The 13504-nt window shown below is 47.3% G+C and overlaps 1 protein-coding gene and 1 long non-coding RNA gene across 6 annotated transcripts in view; one reads left to right on the top strand and one right to left on the bottom strand.

Moving 5' to 3' along the window:
* Window positions 1-5779: 5779 nt before the first annotated feature.
* LOC116741254 lies at window positions 5780-7556 on the bottom strand. Its single transcript, XR_004346088.1, has 2 exons — window positions 7252-7556; window positions 5780-6903 (listed from the first exon to the last, which is right to left on the bottom strand). It is a non-coding gene; the product is annotated as an uncharacterized LOC116741254 (long non-coding RNA).
* SGPL1 (sphingosine-1-phosphate lyase 1) overlaps window positions 6576-13504 on the top strand; it is a 55760-nt gene continuing 48831 nt past the window's right edge. The window contains exons 1-2 of one of the 5 annotated variants that reach the window (XM_032607452.1): window positions 6576-6836; window positions 7647-7708. In XM_032607452.1, the coding sequence (XP_032463343.1) occupies window positions 7682-7708 (27 nt within the window). In that variant the 5' untranslated portion in view covers window positions 6576-6836; window positions 7647-7681. Of the gene's footprint in view, window positions 6837-6865; window positions 7325-7572; window positions 7709-13504 lie in introns of those variants that run through there. The other 4 variants (XM_032607448.1, XM_032607449.1, XM_032607450.1 and 1 more) reach the window with 4 other exon arrangements.

Consider the following 13504-nt stretch of genomic DNA (forward strand, 5'->3'; position numbering starts at 1 on the left):
GCTGCTGCCCGCCCAGCTGCCCGAAGCCCAGCTCCTCTGAGTGAGTCAGTCCTGGAAACCGGTTCTGCAGGGCCAGGCAAGGAGTAACCATGGGTCAAGGTTACTAATTGGCCCCCTGGTCCTCTGTTTACACAGGACTTATATTACTCTTCATTGCATCCCATCTGTGTCAACACTGAAGGGGAGGGAGAGGGAGAGGGAGAAGGCGCTGGCCTTCCAGGGCATTCTGGCCACACCACGCATCCTCAGCGCAGGACCAGGGCAGACACCCTCTCCAACCAAATAACTCTGTGATCAAGGGCCCCTCCTGGGACCCTGGGCACAGAGAGGTAGAGTTTCTAAACAGAGGCTTCTGGGAAGTGTAACCCAAGTAGGGCATAGAGAATTCTAGACTGAAAGAGTTGGAGAGCAGCTTCCCCTCTCTATCCAATTTTGAGCTCAGGAAATTGAGACCCAGAGAGGGTAAAGGGTGAATCCAAAGCCACACAGCATGTGAGTCTCAAAGCCAGCACGAGAACCTATAAGTTTCATCATGTTTTATGGGCCTGGGCTTCTACAGCAGGAATTCTAGGTTCGGTTTCCACTAGCTGTGGGACCAAGGCATAGAAATTGATGAGAATGGATAGAACTTAGCAACTTTTATCTGGGGATGTTCAAAATACAGATGTTTGGGCCCCACCCCTCATTCACCAGGGAATGTAGGAAAGCCCTGACATGGGGATTTGGAAACGCTCCTTGGAGGTTCTGATGTGCCTGCTAGAAGGGAAGGATGGGCCGGATGACGCTTGAGTCCCTCCTAACTTGACAGATATTCAGCTGTAGATATTAACATGAGGCTTGTGTTAGCGTGCATTCCTGTTTTCAATCCTCAGTGGGACAGTTTGGCTCCCTAGGGGGAATCCCAAAATTTTAAGAAGTTTTGGGTGTCACAATGATGGGGGTCGTTCTGCTGTCATTTGGTAATGGCGATGGATGCTAGAGACATTGCAAAGGCAGTCCCTCACAATGAAGAACTGTCCTGAGCCCTACACATTTTTTTTTTTTTTAACATCCTGCCAGAACAATCATGTAGGAGAAAAACCAGTTCATAGTCACATGGGCCAAGACCTCAATTTCACTTTCGTACAAGAAAAAGTGGATTTCTTTAAAAACATGGTTTTATCGTACACTCTTCCCGGAGCACATCTACCCTGTTGAAAGTTGCAGGTAGGTTATCCTTCATTTTGTTTGGAACTTTATCAACTCTTAATCCATCATTTTGGAAGATCACGTCACCCATGGTAATGCTGCTCACATAGTACTAGAGTCAACAAGACAACACCTCTGTACTGGACTGCATTTGTAGCTTTCCCGTTCAGAACAATTGTATGTAGTTGTATAAAAATACTAATTTAGCCTTATTTCAAAATGGCAAATATAAAGGAAAAAATGACAACAGTATTAAATATTATCTTCTCTTCAACGCATACGTATCCATTGTAAGTTCACGCATCTGCTAACTTCACGTAGGATTTTTTTCTGATGGCTTTCAGTTTTGAAGTTAGGACACTATATTGCTATGTAGGTAGGTACTCACCCCTGTTTACGACATATATTTTGTAACTCCCATAAACAAGGGGTGTTGGGTTTAGTTGGTTTGGGTCTTACTGATCTACAAACACCAAAAATCTGCAGGAATATTGATAGATCTGTAGCTCTTGGGTAAGCCTTGAAAAGGCCTAGGGTACACTCAATGGGGCAAGGGGCAAGTTGGAAAGGCTAATCAACTGTCAGGATCAGGTCCTGATGGGGATTGAGCCAGACCTAGAGCAATGAGATGAGAGAGAGCTGGGCTTGCTTTAGCTGGTCACAGAGCCTAGATTGGCATCTTACCTGAACTCCATCATGCACATGGTGGAGGAGGTTAGACTAATAGTTCTTGAGTGCCTACTGTGGATCGGGCCCTGTGCTGGGTACACATACCCACCCGCCCTCACAGTCCCAGGGTAGATGCTATTAACCTTTATTTTTCAACCAAGGAAGCCCAGGCTCAGTTAAACCCACTCACCTGAGCCCACACAGTGATCTCTGGGTAGAGGCTCGTCTGGCTTCAAAGCTGTTCTGTCATCGCAGGCCCAGCTGGTTTCCTTCTGCCCAAGGAAGTTTGTATTTATTTGGTTTCTGATAAGCAGTCACTCTCTGGTTTTGATGCTTTGCTAGGAGTGATTGTGTAGCCTGGTTAGCAACAGGGGGCTTCCTCAGGAAAGGTGGGCTTCCTTGGGAAATAACTTGTTTCTCAGGATCTGGCCTGGCCACTCTGACTTTTGGCTGAATTGGCACCTGGCACATGTAGCTCAGTGATCCACCGCACCTTGCTCTTTATCCCAGTGTGGCAACCTCTGGGAACATGCTCCCTGCCCTGGGCGGCTGTTAGCACCCTTTTCCCCAGTGGCCGGTTCTGTCATGATCTTCCCAGCCTGCTGCTGTTGGGTGGTTTCCTGCCCCTCCTTGGGCAGGGCGTTTTAGGCTCCATGACCAGATGTCCTGCAGGGGGCTTTCCTGTGGGCCATTCCTTCCCAGGGGTGGTTTAGAAGCTGCAGCTGCCCCGAGATCTTCCCGCAGCCCTGTCCTAAGCTGAGCTTCCATAGAAAGTCCCAGTTGGGTGGGTTGGGGGTGGTGGTGTCAGGGTCAGGATTGGAGGCATGATAGCACGTTCATGCTTTTTAGAGTGGGGACTGTGTGCTTGTGTCTAGAGGGAGGGTTGTCACTGACTTGGCCATGGCTAGCTGCCATTGTAAGCAGAACCAGATTTGCCAGCATGGATTATTTTAAAAGAAGCCACATGGGGAAAAAAGTCCAGACTGTCTTCCTCCACATTCTGCCCCCTGCCATCCCCGGCCCTCTGTCATCAGCAGGTATTTCGGTTCTCCCTCGTCCCCCATAGGCCTTTCTAATCCCTCCCAATCTTCTTTTTTTATCCCGGAAGGCACCATGATGGCGCCAAACGCCAATTTGGGGAGCATTAGTTCTCCTCTTCACCCTCATACATTTCATCAACCTCCTTAAACCGTCCCAAACAAATGCACAGTCTTAAAAAAAACACCGTGCTTTCTCTGCAAGCAGGGTGTTGAGGGACTTGCTTCAAGTTTTATTGCGCATATATCTCACCTGCGGATCTTGTTAAAATGCAGATCGAGATTTGGTAGGTCTGGAGTGGGGCTCCAGGAAACTGCATTTCTAATCATCTCCCAGGTGATGCCAGGGCCGCTCACTGGGAGACCACGCCGCGAGTATGGGAGCCCCAGCACCCCGCCTCTGCCTCCCTGAGCCCCTCCTTTGTAGAACTTCTGAAGCCTCTACTGTGTGAGCATCCGGGGGGAAAGGGGAAAGAGGTGGACGTTTGTCCCCTCCTTAGCCATCGCTCCTGCTTTGGCACATCTCTTTTCTCTCTGAACTGTAATTCTCTCTCATTTATATCCCCTTTGCTCTCTGCTCTCTTGCTTTCTCCCGAGGGCTCACCAATAGAGCACTAGGACAGGTGAGTCCGATAGTCAGTGGGGACTTTGCTCCAGTTTGATTCCCCCTGTGAAGGCTGAAGTTTTCTTTCTTAATCCTCATGCATCTTTTATCTCTGGTCATTTTCTACTTGATGCTTCTCTTGTAATCCCTGATGTTAAGCTGCAGTCAGAGGGAGTGTGGGGACAGGAACAGTGTGCCGGAAGTCTCAGCCCCTGTCCCCCTCCCCGCACACACCCTCATCCAGGGCCCTTGGGCTCTGCCAGGAACTGCCAGGAGTCATGTTCCTTTCCCCGCCTTGGTTTCTTCATGCATGTATTATGGGGTTGAACTGCAAATAGTTGAAGGCCCCTCTAGCTCTAACGTTCTTTGATTCCAATTCATTAACAAACATATCTTAGGTCCTTCCTACAAAATCTGAAGATTTCACTTCCCATCCAAACTCTGCTCCATTCTCCTGTGTGTCTTTGGGATGATCATTTACCTTCTCTGGGCCTTAATGTCCTTGTCGACAAGTTGAGAGATGATGAGAGTCACCTGAGCTGGGCAAGTTAGGACATAAATACGGCCTTTGATGTAAAGTTGCCTTAGCATAGTTCTTGGCAAAGTAAGTATCTTAGCTTAGGCTACTATAGCATAATACCACATACTGAGTGGCCATAGACATTTATTTATCACAGTTCTGCAGGCTGGGAAGTCCAAGGTCAAGGTGCTAGCAAATTTGGGTTTTGGTGAGGTCCTCTTCCTGGCTTGCAAATGGCTACCATTTCACTGTGTGCCTGCATGACCTCTTCTTTGTGTATGGAGAGAGAGAGAGAGAGAGAGAGAGAGAGAGGAGAGGGAGGGAGAGAGAGGAGAGAGAGAGCGAGAGAGAGAGAAGAGAGAGAGAGGAGAGAGAGAGGAGAGAGAGAAGAGAGAGGAGAGAGAGAGAGAGAAGAGAGAGAGGAGAGAGAGAGAGAAGAGAGAGAGAGGAGAGGGAGAGAGAGAGAGAGTGAAAGAGGAGAGGGAGTGAGAGAGAGGAGAGAGAGAGAGAGAGGAGAGAGAGAGGAGAGAGAGAGAGGAGAGAGAGAGAGAAGAGAGAGAGAGGAGAGAGAGAGAAGAGAGAGAGAGGAGAGAGAGAGAGGAGAGGGAGAGAGAGAGAGAGAGGAGAGGGAGCGAGAGAGAGGAGAGAGAGAAGAGAGAGAGAGGAGAGAGAAGAGAGAGAGGAGAGGGAGAGAGAGAGAGAGAAGAGAGAGAGGAGAGAGAAGAGTGAGAGAGGAGAGGGAGAGAGAGAGTGAAAGAGAGAGGAGAGGGAGTGAGAGAGAGGAGAGAGAGAGAGAGAAGAGAGAGAGAGGAGAGGGAGAGAGGAGACAGAGAGAGGAGAGAGAGGAGAAAGAGAGAGAGAAGAGAGAGAGAGGAGAGAGAGAGGAGAGAGAGAGAGGAGAGGAGAGAGGAGAGAAGAGAGAGGGAGCGAGGGGGAGAGAGAGAGAGGGAGCATGCTCTGCCTGGTCTTCTTCTTGCAAGGACATGAATCCTATTACAGGGCTCCACCCTCATTACCTCATTGAAACCTAACTGCCTTCCAGAGGCCCTGCCATCACATTGGGGGTTAGGGCTTCAACCTATGAATTTGGGAGGGGGAAACCTTCAGTCCATAACAATAAAGGTTAGAAAATATGGTTGAATTTATTCATCTGGGAAGAATGAACAGACCCCCTACTGTGCAGTGTGAGGAGCAGAGAAGTTGTAACAGATTTAGGGAGCAGTCAGACGTGGACCTTGCCCTTCAGTCAGCTCCACAGAAATTCTAGATGAAAGGATGAGAGGTGGCAGTTCAGGAGGCTAGGGAGAGCAGATCCTAGGATCTGAGAAGAAGTAAAGCAGAGGGGTCGGGGATGAGGGCTGGGGAGGACATAGCTGGAATCCCAAATTTACTCTTGATGAGTAGGCATTGGCAGGAAGCCCAGGACATTTTCTGACCCTTCAACACTGAGGATGCATGTCTGCTGGGGAACAGCAAGAGGACTAGGGGTATGGGGGTGTTAGTGCCTGGTTTAGGAGCTCTGGATAGTAGAGATGTCTGGGACTTCTGATGGGTAGGGCTGAGGGCAATGAAGCCCAGAGATAACCTGTTTGACTCTTTCATAGTCTTGACCATTCTGGCTGGGAAACTGGGAAGTGCTAAAGGGGCTGTGCAGAGAAGGGCAGATGTGATAACAAGGACTTCCATCCTAAGAGCACTAGATGAGGGTAACGATGGTAGTGATGACACCCCAAATTAGTGTCATGACATTTTGCAAAGGGATGGAATTGGGTACACTCATAAGTGTCATTTTTATTAAGATTTCAAGATGCCATGTAGGTGTCATTTAAATAATTTGTTGGAAAAAATTACTGTATGCAGATCACCGATCAGTTACAAGTAACTACACTGTCTTCTGCTTCTGCTGAATTAGTGCCACGACAACATGGGCAAGTCATGAAACTGACATAAGAGTTAGTTCTTCTGGAAATGAAGGGTGACCTCTGTGATCCTGGTGGGTGCTCTCACTTGAATATCAGATGACTCCCAACATTGCTCACGAAAATAAAGTAGTATTGGTAGCATTTTTGCCCAACAACTATAGTCACTGTTATCCATTTTTGTGGGGAGAGGGGAGGATGGGGATAATATTTCCAATAAGGGCGTTTTCCTGTCGCTTTTCTTCAGGCATCGTTGACCTCGGTGGAAGTCTCCAGGAAGGAGACAAGGAGCAAATCTCTGAGTCACTCAAAATCGCAAAGGCCTCTCTAGAGACCCATCTTGAGTCGTTGTTATGGATCAGTTTGCACAGTGCTCTGCAGGCTGACTCTCTCAGGGGCTCCAAGTGGCCAAAAGTGACCAGCAAGTTGGTTTTTAAAAACGGAGACTGAAGAAGCTGGGTACCCTCTGGGGCGGGCACGTTCCACCTTCTCTAAAGGCCCGGGCGCCGCCCCCGCCAGGCCAGCAGGAGGCGCGCACGCGCCGTGGGGCCCGGAGGGGACAGCGGGCCTGGCGCCCAGGCCGGGGCGTGCGCGTGACCGGCGGCGGAGCCGCGCACGCCAGGGCTGGGGAACGGGGCGGGCACCTTGGGAGCCATTTCCGGACGGGGCGGGGGGAGGGGCGGGGCCACCGGCGGCCGGATCTCTAATCTCGGCGGCGGCGGCGGCAGCAGCGGTAGGAGTAGACGCCGCCTGGGGAGCTTTCGCCCAGCGGCCCGCGAGTCGGTCTCGCGGTGAAGAGGAGCAGGGCCGGCGAGACAGTGTCCGAGGGAAGGAGCGCAGAAGCTGCTCCCGGCTGAGGAGGTGGACGGGGCCGCCGCGGACCCGGAGGAAGGAGGAGTGTCCGGGCTGGGAAGGAGGGCTTCGGCTTGGGATAGGGGAGAGTCGGGACTGAATGGGAGGCGGGTCCTGGCCGGGGAGAGAGAGGAGTGTCTGGACTGCGGGGGGTCCTGTTGCGGAGGGGTCCTGTTGCGGAGGGGTGAGGAGAGGAGGAAGGGCCAGGCCGGACCGAGGGGCTAGCAGCTTGGGGCGGGCTCGGGTTCGGGCTGAGGGTAGGGGCGCCGACCACCCGAGGTCTGAGTGAGTGCAAGGTTCGCGAGTGGGTGGGGGAGGGCGCCAGGGCCGAGAAGGAGCGGGGTCCGAAACTCCACTCGCTGGCGGGGTAGGAGTGGTCTTGGGGTGGGCAGGTTTGCTGGTCCTTCGCCGGCGAGGAGAGGGTTGTGGGGAGGGAGGGATGAAGTCGAGAACGAGGCCTACCTGTTTCTAAAGGGAGTCCACCGGAGGCTGGACCCTGGGACTGGACTGCCTGTAGCGTCCGCTCCTTGGCCGGGTTAGTTTGAATGGGCGGGGCTCCGGGCCTTCAGGCCCTGGTCCACTGCAGGCTGGGCGTTTCCCCCGGTAGCTACCTGGGGGGATTGCTTTGTGGGAGGGTGGCTCTGGAAGCGTTTGGGCAGCTGTGGGAGGTAAGCAGAGTGCCAGCAGGATTCTGATTCGCTGGTTTGGGGTGCTGGGGTGGAGTGTGAATGCTAGGAGTGAAATCTGAGCTCTTAAAGGAGGGATAGAACCCTTTCTCTGCAGCTCTGGCGAATCTCGGCGGGCCGACGGGAGCGTTTAAAGCGTTAGAAGTAAACAAACGTGATTCCCTTTTGCAGAGGGGAGGCACTGAAAGGAAGCTTGGAAGAGGAAGATGCCTAGTACGGACCTTCTGATGTTGGTGAGTCCTTTTTGCATCTATTCTCCTTGTTGTAAGTCACTTGTCGTTTACGTTTTATTTTTAGTCCGAAGGATGAGTGTGTAGATTTCACCTCTGATGCTTGCTTTTGGTAGCTGAGAGTTTCTGCCACCTTTTATTTTGGGTTCAATGATTAAGATGGATAAGTGACTGATTTAAGTGTATGTGTGTATATATATATATATATATAATGAATATTAAGAATCATTTTCAGAATTCTTGCAGTTGATTTTAATCTCTCCTTTCTTATACTACCAGAACAGTTTTAAAACTTCTATTAAATTTTGTCTGGATCTGCCGTATATTAGTTTATAAGTGTTTGTTTCCCAGACTAGAGTTTTGATTCCCTGGAAGGCAGATATCTTGTCTTATTTGTTTAGAGATGATAAACACCTGTCATGGTGCTTCGTATATGGTGAATTGCTTAATTGCTGAATTGAGCTGGTTTGAATTTACTTCTGCTGTGCTGAGGAGTATGCCTGTTTTGGTAGAGGCTGTTTTTTTCCCCTCTCCTCTTGAAATCTTTCTGTGCTGTTTTTTCACTGAGCAGGGAAAATACAATTACCAAATGAGGGTTTACCAAAATGACGTTTTATTCTTGGGACATTCATGATTCCATGGAGGCTCTTTATTGATTTTTTTTCATAGAGGCTTGTTACTGTGAGGATTGTGAGGAGCCAGTGGTTTTCAAATAGCGATGTAGAAGTGTCTGCGTTTAGTTTTGAGTAAGTCACTTCTTTGAATCTGATGTCTTTTTGTGCAAAAAACACATTGATTTAAAACATTTCCTTTCCCTCTCTTTACAACTGGTAGTTGGTAGCTGTCACTGGGAAATTGGTGAAAACTAATAGTGAGGTTTTTTTAATATCCAGTGCTGATGTCCTGTAGTGTCAAAACCTGTAAGGTCTGCAGGAGAGATTAAGAGGGCAACAAAGTTGTGATTGGTTCTGGTTTGAGGTGGGGAACAAGGATGATTTTTAGAGACATAGATCAATACTTAGTTTATCCACAGGTTCAGTGAAGAGTTCACCTAAAATAGTTTTTTTTGCCCCAGATTTCATGGATTGTCAGTAGATAATAAATTGTGTTGTGTAATTTTGAATTCTCATTACGAGAGCAATATGTTAGAAGAATTGGAAACTATTAATAAGCAAAAGGAAGCAACCCCCAATAATTCCACTACTCAGAAATAACCACTGTTAGCACCTTGCAGAATGATTTGCAATAATTGGCAACTTCTGTTTTATAAAGCAGTATGTGTATGTAAATTAAGATTCCTGTATGTCAGTAGGCTATAACTCCATGCCCAGCCATGTGCTTATTACTTCTTGGGCCTGTGGGCTCCCTTTAACAGCCTGAGCAGTGAGTGCTTTTATTCAGAATATTAACTTTGGAATCAGTTTGAAGTATTTCTCTAGCTGTCACCACTAGTTTTCACTTCCATATTTGAAAATCTAGATGTTTAGGGGTGTTGCTTTGCTCCTTGGTGTAAGGAATAAATTCATATAGATAACAGCTGGCCCTTGAATCATCACTCTCTGAAGACACTGTACAGGTTGCTTGAGGTGCCTCTCTGGAAAAGTTGTCCTTCTTTTTTTGACTGCCCTGTGCTAAATGGTAAAGAACCAATGACCAGGGCTGGGCTTTCAAGGGGGACACTAAACTGTCATGATCTGAGTTCAAGGTGTTTCTCCGTAGTTGCTTTGTACAGTATGATGCGTTAGACATGTTCTTGGTCCTCTAACTGGGAAAAAAGGACCCCAGTTAATAGAAGATAACGTCAGTGTAGGGCAGCATATGGTAGAATCTCAGAATTAGAAACAACCTTACAAGTCATATGATGCAACTTCTTTCTTATATTGCACCTGAATCCTTTTTAGACTATCTCTGCTAAATGAATATCCAGTCATCCATACTTTCTCCTGGGAGAGTAAGATGGGCATAAGCTAAGACATAATACGAGGTGGATTCAGGAATAATAGTTTAAGTCTGATAGCTAACATTTATTGAGCACATATTATGTGTTAGGTGCAGAAATAGATATTCTACATGCTCATTTAATTTTCCCAAAAACTCTGAAAAATATGCTGGCATTCTATTTTTATAGGTGAGAAACTAGACTTAGAGGGTACCATAGCAGTGAAGTGGAGGAACTGTGTTTTAGCCACAGCTGGTTTGACTTCAAAGCCCTCTTTTTTTTTTTTTTGGCTGCGTTGGGTCTTCGTTGCTGCGCGTGGGCTTTCTCTAGTTGCAGCCAGCGGGGTCTACTCTTCGTTGCAGTGCGCGGGCTTCTCATTGCAGTGGCTTCTCTTGTTGCAGAGCACGGGCTCTAGGTGCGTGCACCTCAGTAGTTGTGGCACACGGGCTGAGTAGTTGTGGCTCATGGGCTCAGTAGTTGTGGCTCATGGGCTGTAGAGCGCAGGCTCAGTAGTTGTGGCACACGGGCTTAGTTGCTCCGTGACATGTGGGATCTTCCCGGACCAGGGCTCGAACCCGTGTCCCCTGCATTAGCAGGCGGATTCTTAACCACTGCATCACCAGGGAAGCCCCAAAGCCCTCTTTCTTACCTATTTTGTGATGCTGCCTCTGTGTCATATTCATCGAAAGGGATGGAGGTTGCTGAACTGTGTGACTGCTGAGAGCAGGTTTGTGTGGAGCAGGAGTGGGATAACTCTGCCCTCTAGGGGACACTTCGGAAGAGTGGTGGGGATGCTTTTGTCTTGCAGTCTCGTCTTGTCTGAACATACGTTTTATTATACAAATCTTCTTGTTTCTCTTCCCTTACATTGCAGTTTGGGCGCTATATTGAAATTTTAAAAAAGTTATATCTATGGGTATAATGTTATAATCTTTGAATTTCATTTCAGAATAAAGAGCATTACAAAATATTTGTTACAGAAGGGGGCGTTGGGTCTGATAGGGTAGAAAGCCACTTTTGTGGACAGTGTGCTATGGCAATAAAACTTGAAGATGGACTGGAGTCCATATATGACAAACTTTGGATTCCAGACAAAGGTTCTTGGGCTGTCAGCCCTCAGTGCTTTCCTGCCTTTGACTTTGTCCTCACTTGATTAAGGGGTTTTGCCTGCCTTTTTCCATTTGTTCATTTATGCCACGGACTGTGATACTTTCCACGTAACGTCTCAGAGAGAATAAAGTGAGTGAGTGTATTCATTCATCTGAGAATTCTGATGCTTTCAGAGGGAATTCAAGTCTGGAAATTTTTTAGCAATCTTTCTCCACTTTAGCAACCATTCTTTCCATCCATCTTCCCCTCCTTCCTAGTGCTAGGGGTGTGTATCGCTTTGCGAGTTGCCAAATACTCCTAGCTTTAACAACAAAAAAAAGGTACTTTATAAAGCTAAGTCTACTCCTATAGACCCATCCAGATGGATGACTCAGAGTTACCGTATGCACTGTGGTAGTGCTGGGTGGGGTGTGAGTGATAAAAGTTGATCTAGGGTCGAGGTTCTCAGCCAGGGGCAGTTTTTGCCCCAGCCCCCATTCCCCGGACGTTTGGCAATGTGTAGAGACACTTTTGATTGTCATACTGGAGGAGTGCTAGAGGTCAGAGATGCAACTGATTGCCCTACTCTGCAGTGTAGTCCCTCACAACCTAGAATTACCTGGCCCGAAATGTCAGAAGCGCCCAGGTTGAGAAACGCTGCTCTAGGTTCCTTAACATAAGTAACAATATCTGTGCCGCCCTGGCATTCATGTGGATGGGGCAGTAGGTCTTTTCTTAGAGTTTAATGGGTCTGTTACAGTGATACTTGGGTTGTTTTGCCCGTGGATCAAGCTCTGCTGCTTTGGAATATATATTGGGGAGTGTACAGCATGATATTCTGAAGCACAGTAAAAGTCCTAAGAAGTGCTGTCTTTTGCAACATTTCTGCAGCACTGTTGATTTGGAAACGGTAAGCCTGTCTCAGTTTTGTTTCTCGGGTGCAAAAATCACATCTTTCCAGATATTAGAGCTTTATCTTTGACCCTTGAATCTTTTTCAGGGATGCTTTCTTTATGACTCTCAAATGGGATTTAAGCAATAAACTGAAAGATTGACACTAAAAGCTCATTTCTATTATTTGAATCTGGTGTCTTACTTGTAGGCTTGTCTATAAGAAAGGGAGGATTCATTGCAACTGGTAGGACATTTCAATTTTTGTTGACAATTTGAGTGGCCGTTGTAGGATGAGCACTGTTTTTGGCCTTGTTCCATTCTTGTAAATAAAGCAAAATATAATAACAAGTATGATAATTTCTCCAGCTTTTGGTCTAAAGGAAAGGAAAGTTATAAATAGATAAACCCCAAATCCCAGTCTTTGGCTTGGCTTTGCAGTCTGTGTGTCAGGAATTTTTAGTAACATTTACCTCTTAATTAGGCATTGCCCAATCTAGTATTACATGTAGTTTGTACGCATTGGTGGCAGAAGTGGGAATCAGCCTGGGATTAAGACTTTTCCATAGGGAACTGATTTGTAGTGAATCAGTCCATATGTGGAAGCATACAGAATGCAATTACTGAGAGAAAAACAATGCTATGGGGTAAGGGGAGATGGGAGCCATCAGGGATGACGGAACAGTGCAGGCTGAAAGTAGTTTGTTGGGTCTATCAGTTATCTCCTGGTGCACTCCAGCAGTGTGATTGCTCAGAGTTAAGGAACACCAACAGGGGTTGGTGAAACACTTCAGGGCTAAGAGCAATTAGCACCCTTAGGCCTGATGGAGCAAGAGAGGGAGTAATTTCTGGAACTTGAGAGAGCTTAGCGGAAGGAGAAGGTAACCTATGGGAATGCAGCCACTTCCAACCAGTGGCCTAGCAGGAAGGGAATCAAGGGGAATAAACACCTCACATGTTTTCTTTTCCCACCCTCTGGTCTGCTGGAGCTTTTCATTGGTCAAACCCAACTGGAAACCAGAGGATACAGGAACCTGGGTGATTTAATTTATAGGACAGCCCCATGAAGCACATAACAGAGTTGAGGAAGGTTCGGTAGAGGAGTATACTGAAGTCAAGGTAAAGTTAGTTTTGAAAGGTACAAGTGAGAAGATAGTGTTGGAGCAGTCTTGAAGAATGTAGGTCATGGAACGTTATAGAAAAGGAATGTTCTCGCTGATAACAGAAGGATAGATTCAGAGGCAGAGAGTTGCCACAGCTTCAGAGCTAGTTTGTTCCCGTAGTAGCCTTAGAATCTTAATTGCCAGAGGGGCCTTTAGAAATCTTGCAGTGCCACTTCCCTTCCCATGTGGGAATTCCTTCCACAATGCCTGGCCAGGAGTGGGTGCGGTATAGTTTCTCAGGGAGTCCTTTCCATTGTTGGACAGCTTTAAATGTTAGAAAGCTTTTATTTGTCCAAATCACTGAATGTGTCAGGATTAGGTTTGGCTGAATATAAGAGAAAAATCTACAGAAATAGAGATTTCTAAAAAGTAGAAATAAATTTTTCTAAAGTAAGAGAAATCCAGAGTCAACAGTTGGTGCCGATACTGCCATTCCTAGGTCTTTGAGGAGGTTCCACCGCTCAGTGCATCCTCTCCAGGTCAGGATAGCTGCTTTGAGCTTGAGCTGTCAGGTTCGCGTTTCATTCGGCGGGAAGAGGAAATGGGAAGGAAAAGAGCTTGCCTGCATTCTTAATTTATTATACAAACAGAAGAGTGTATAATGCACATATCCTCATTTTAAAGAATAACGATGAAGAAAACAGTAATATATCTACCACCCAGGTTAAGAAATAGAGCGTTCACCACCAACCCCATGTGCCCCACCCTGGTTACATC

Source organism: Phocoena sinus, chromosome 16 (assembly GCF_008692025.1).
Source record: "Phocoena sinus isolate mPhoSin1 chromosome 16, mPhoSin1.pri, whole genome shotgun sequence".
Classification (NCBI taxonomy): domain Eukaryota; kingdom Metazoa; phylum Chordata; class Mammalia; order Artiodactyla; family Phocoenidae; genus Phocoena; species Phocoena sinus.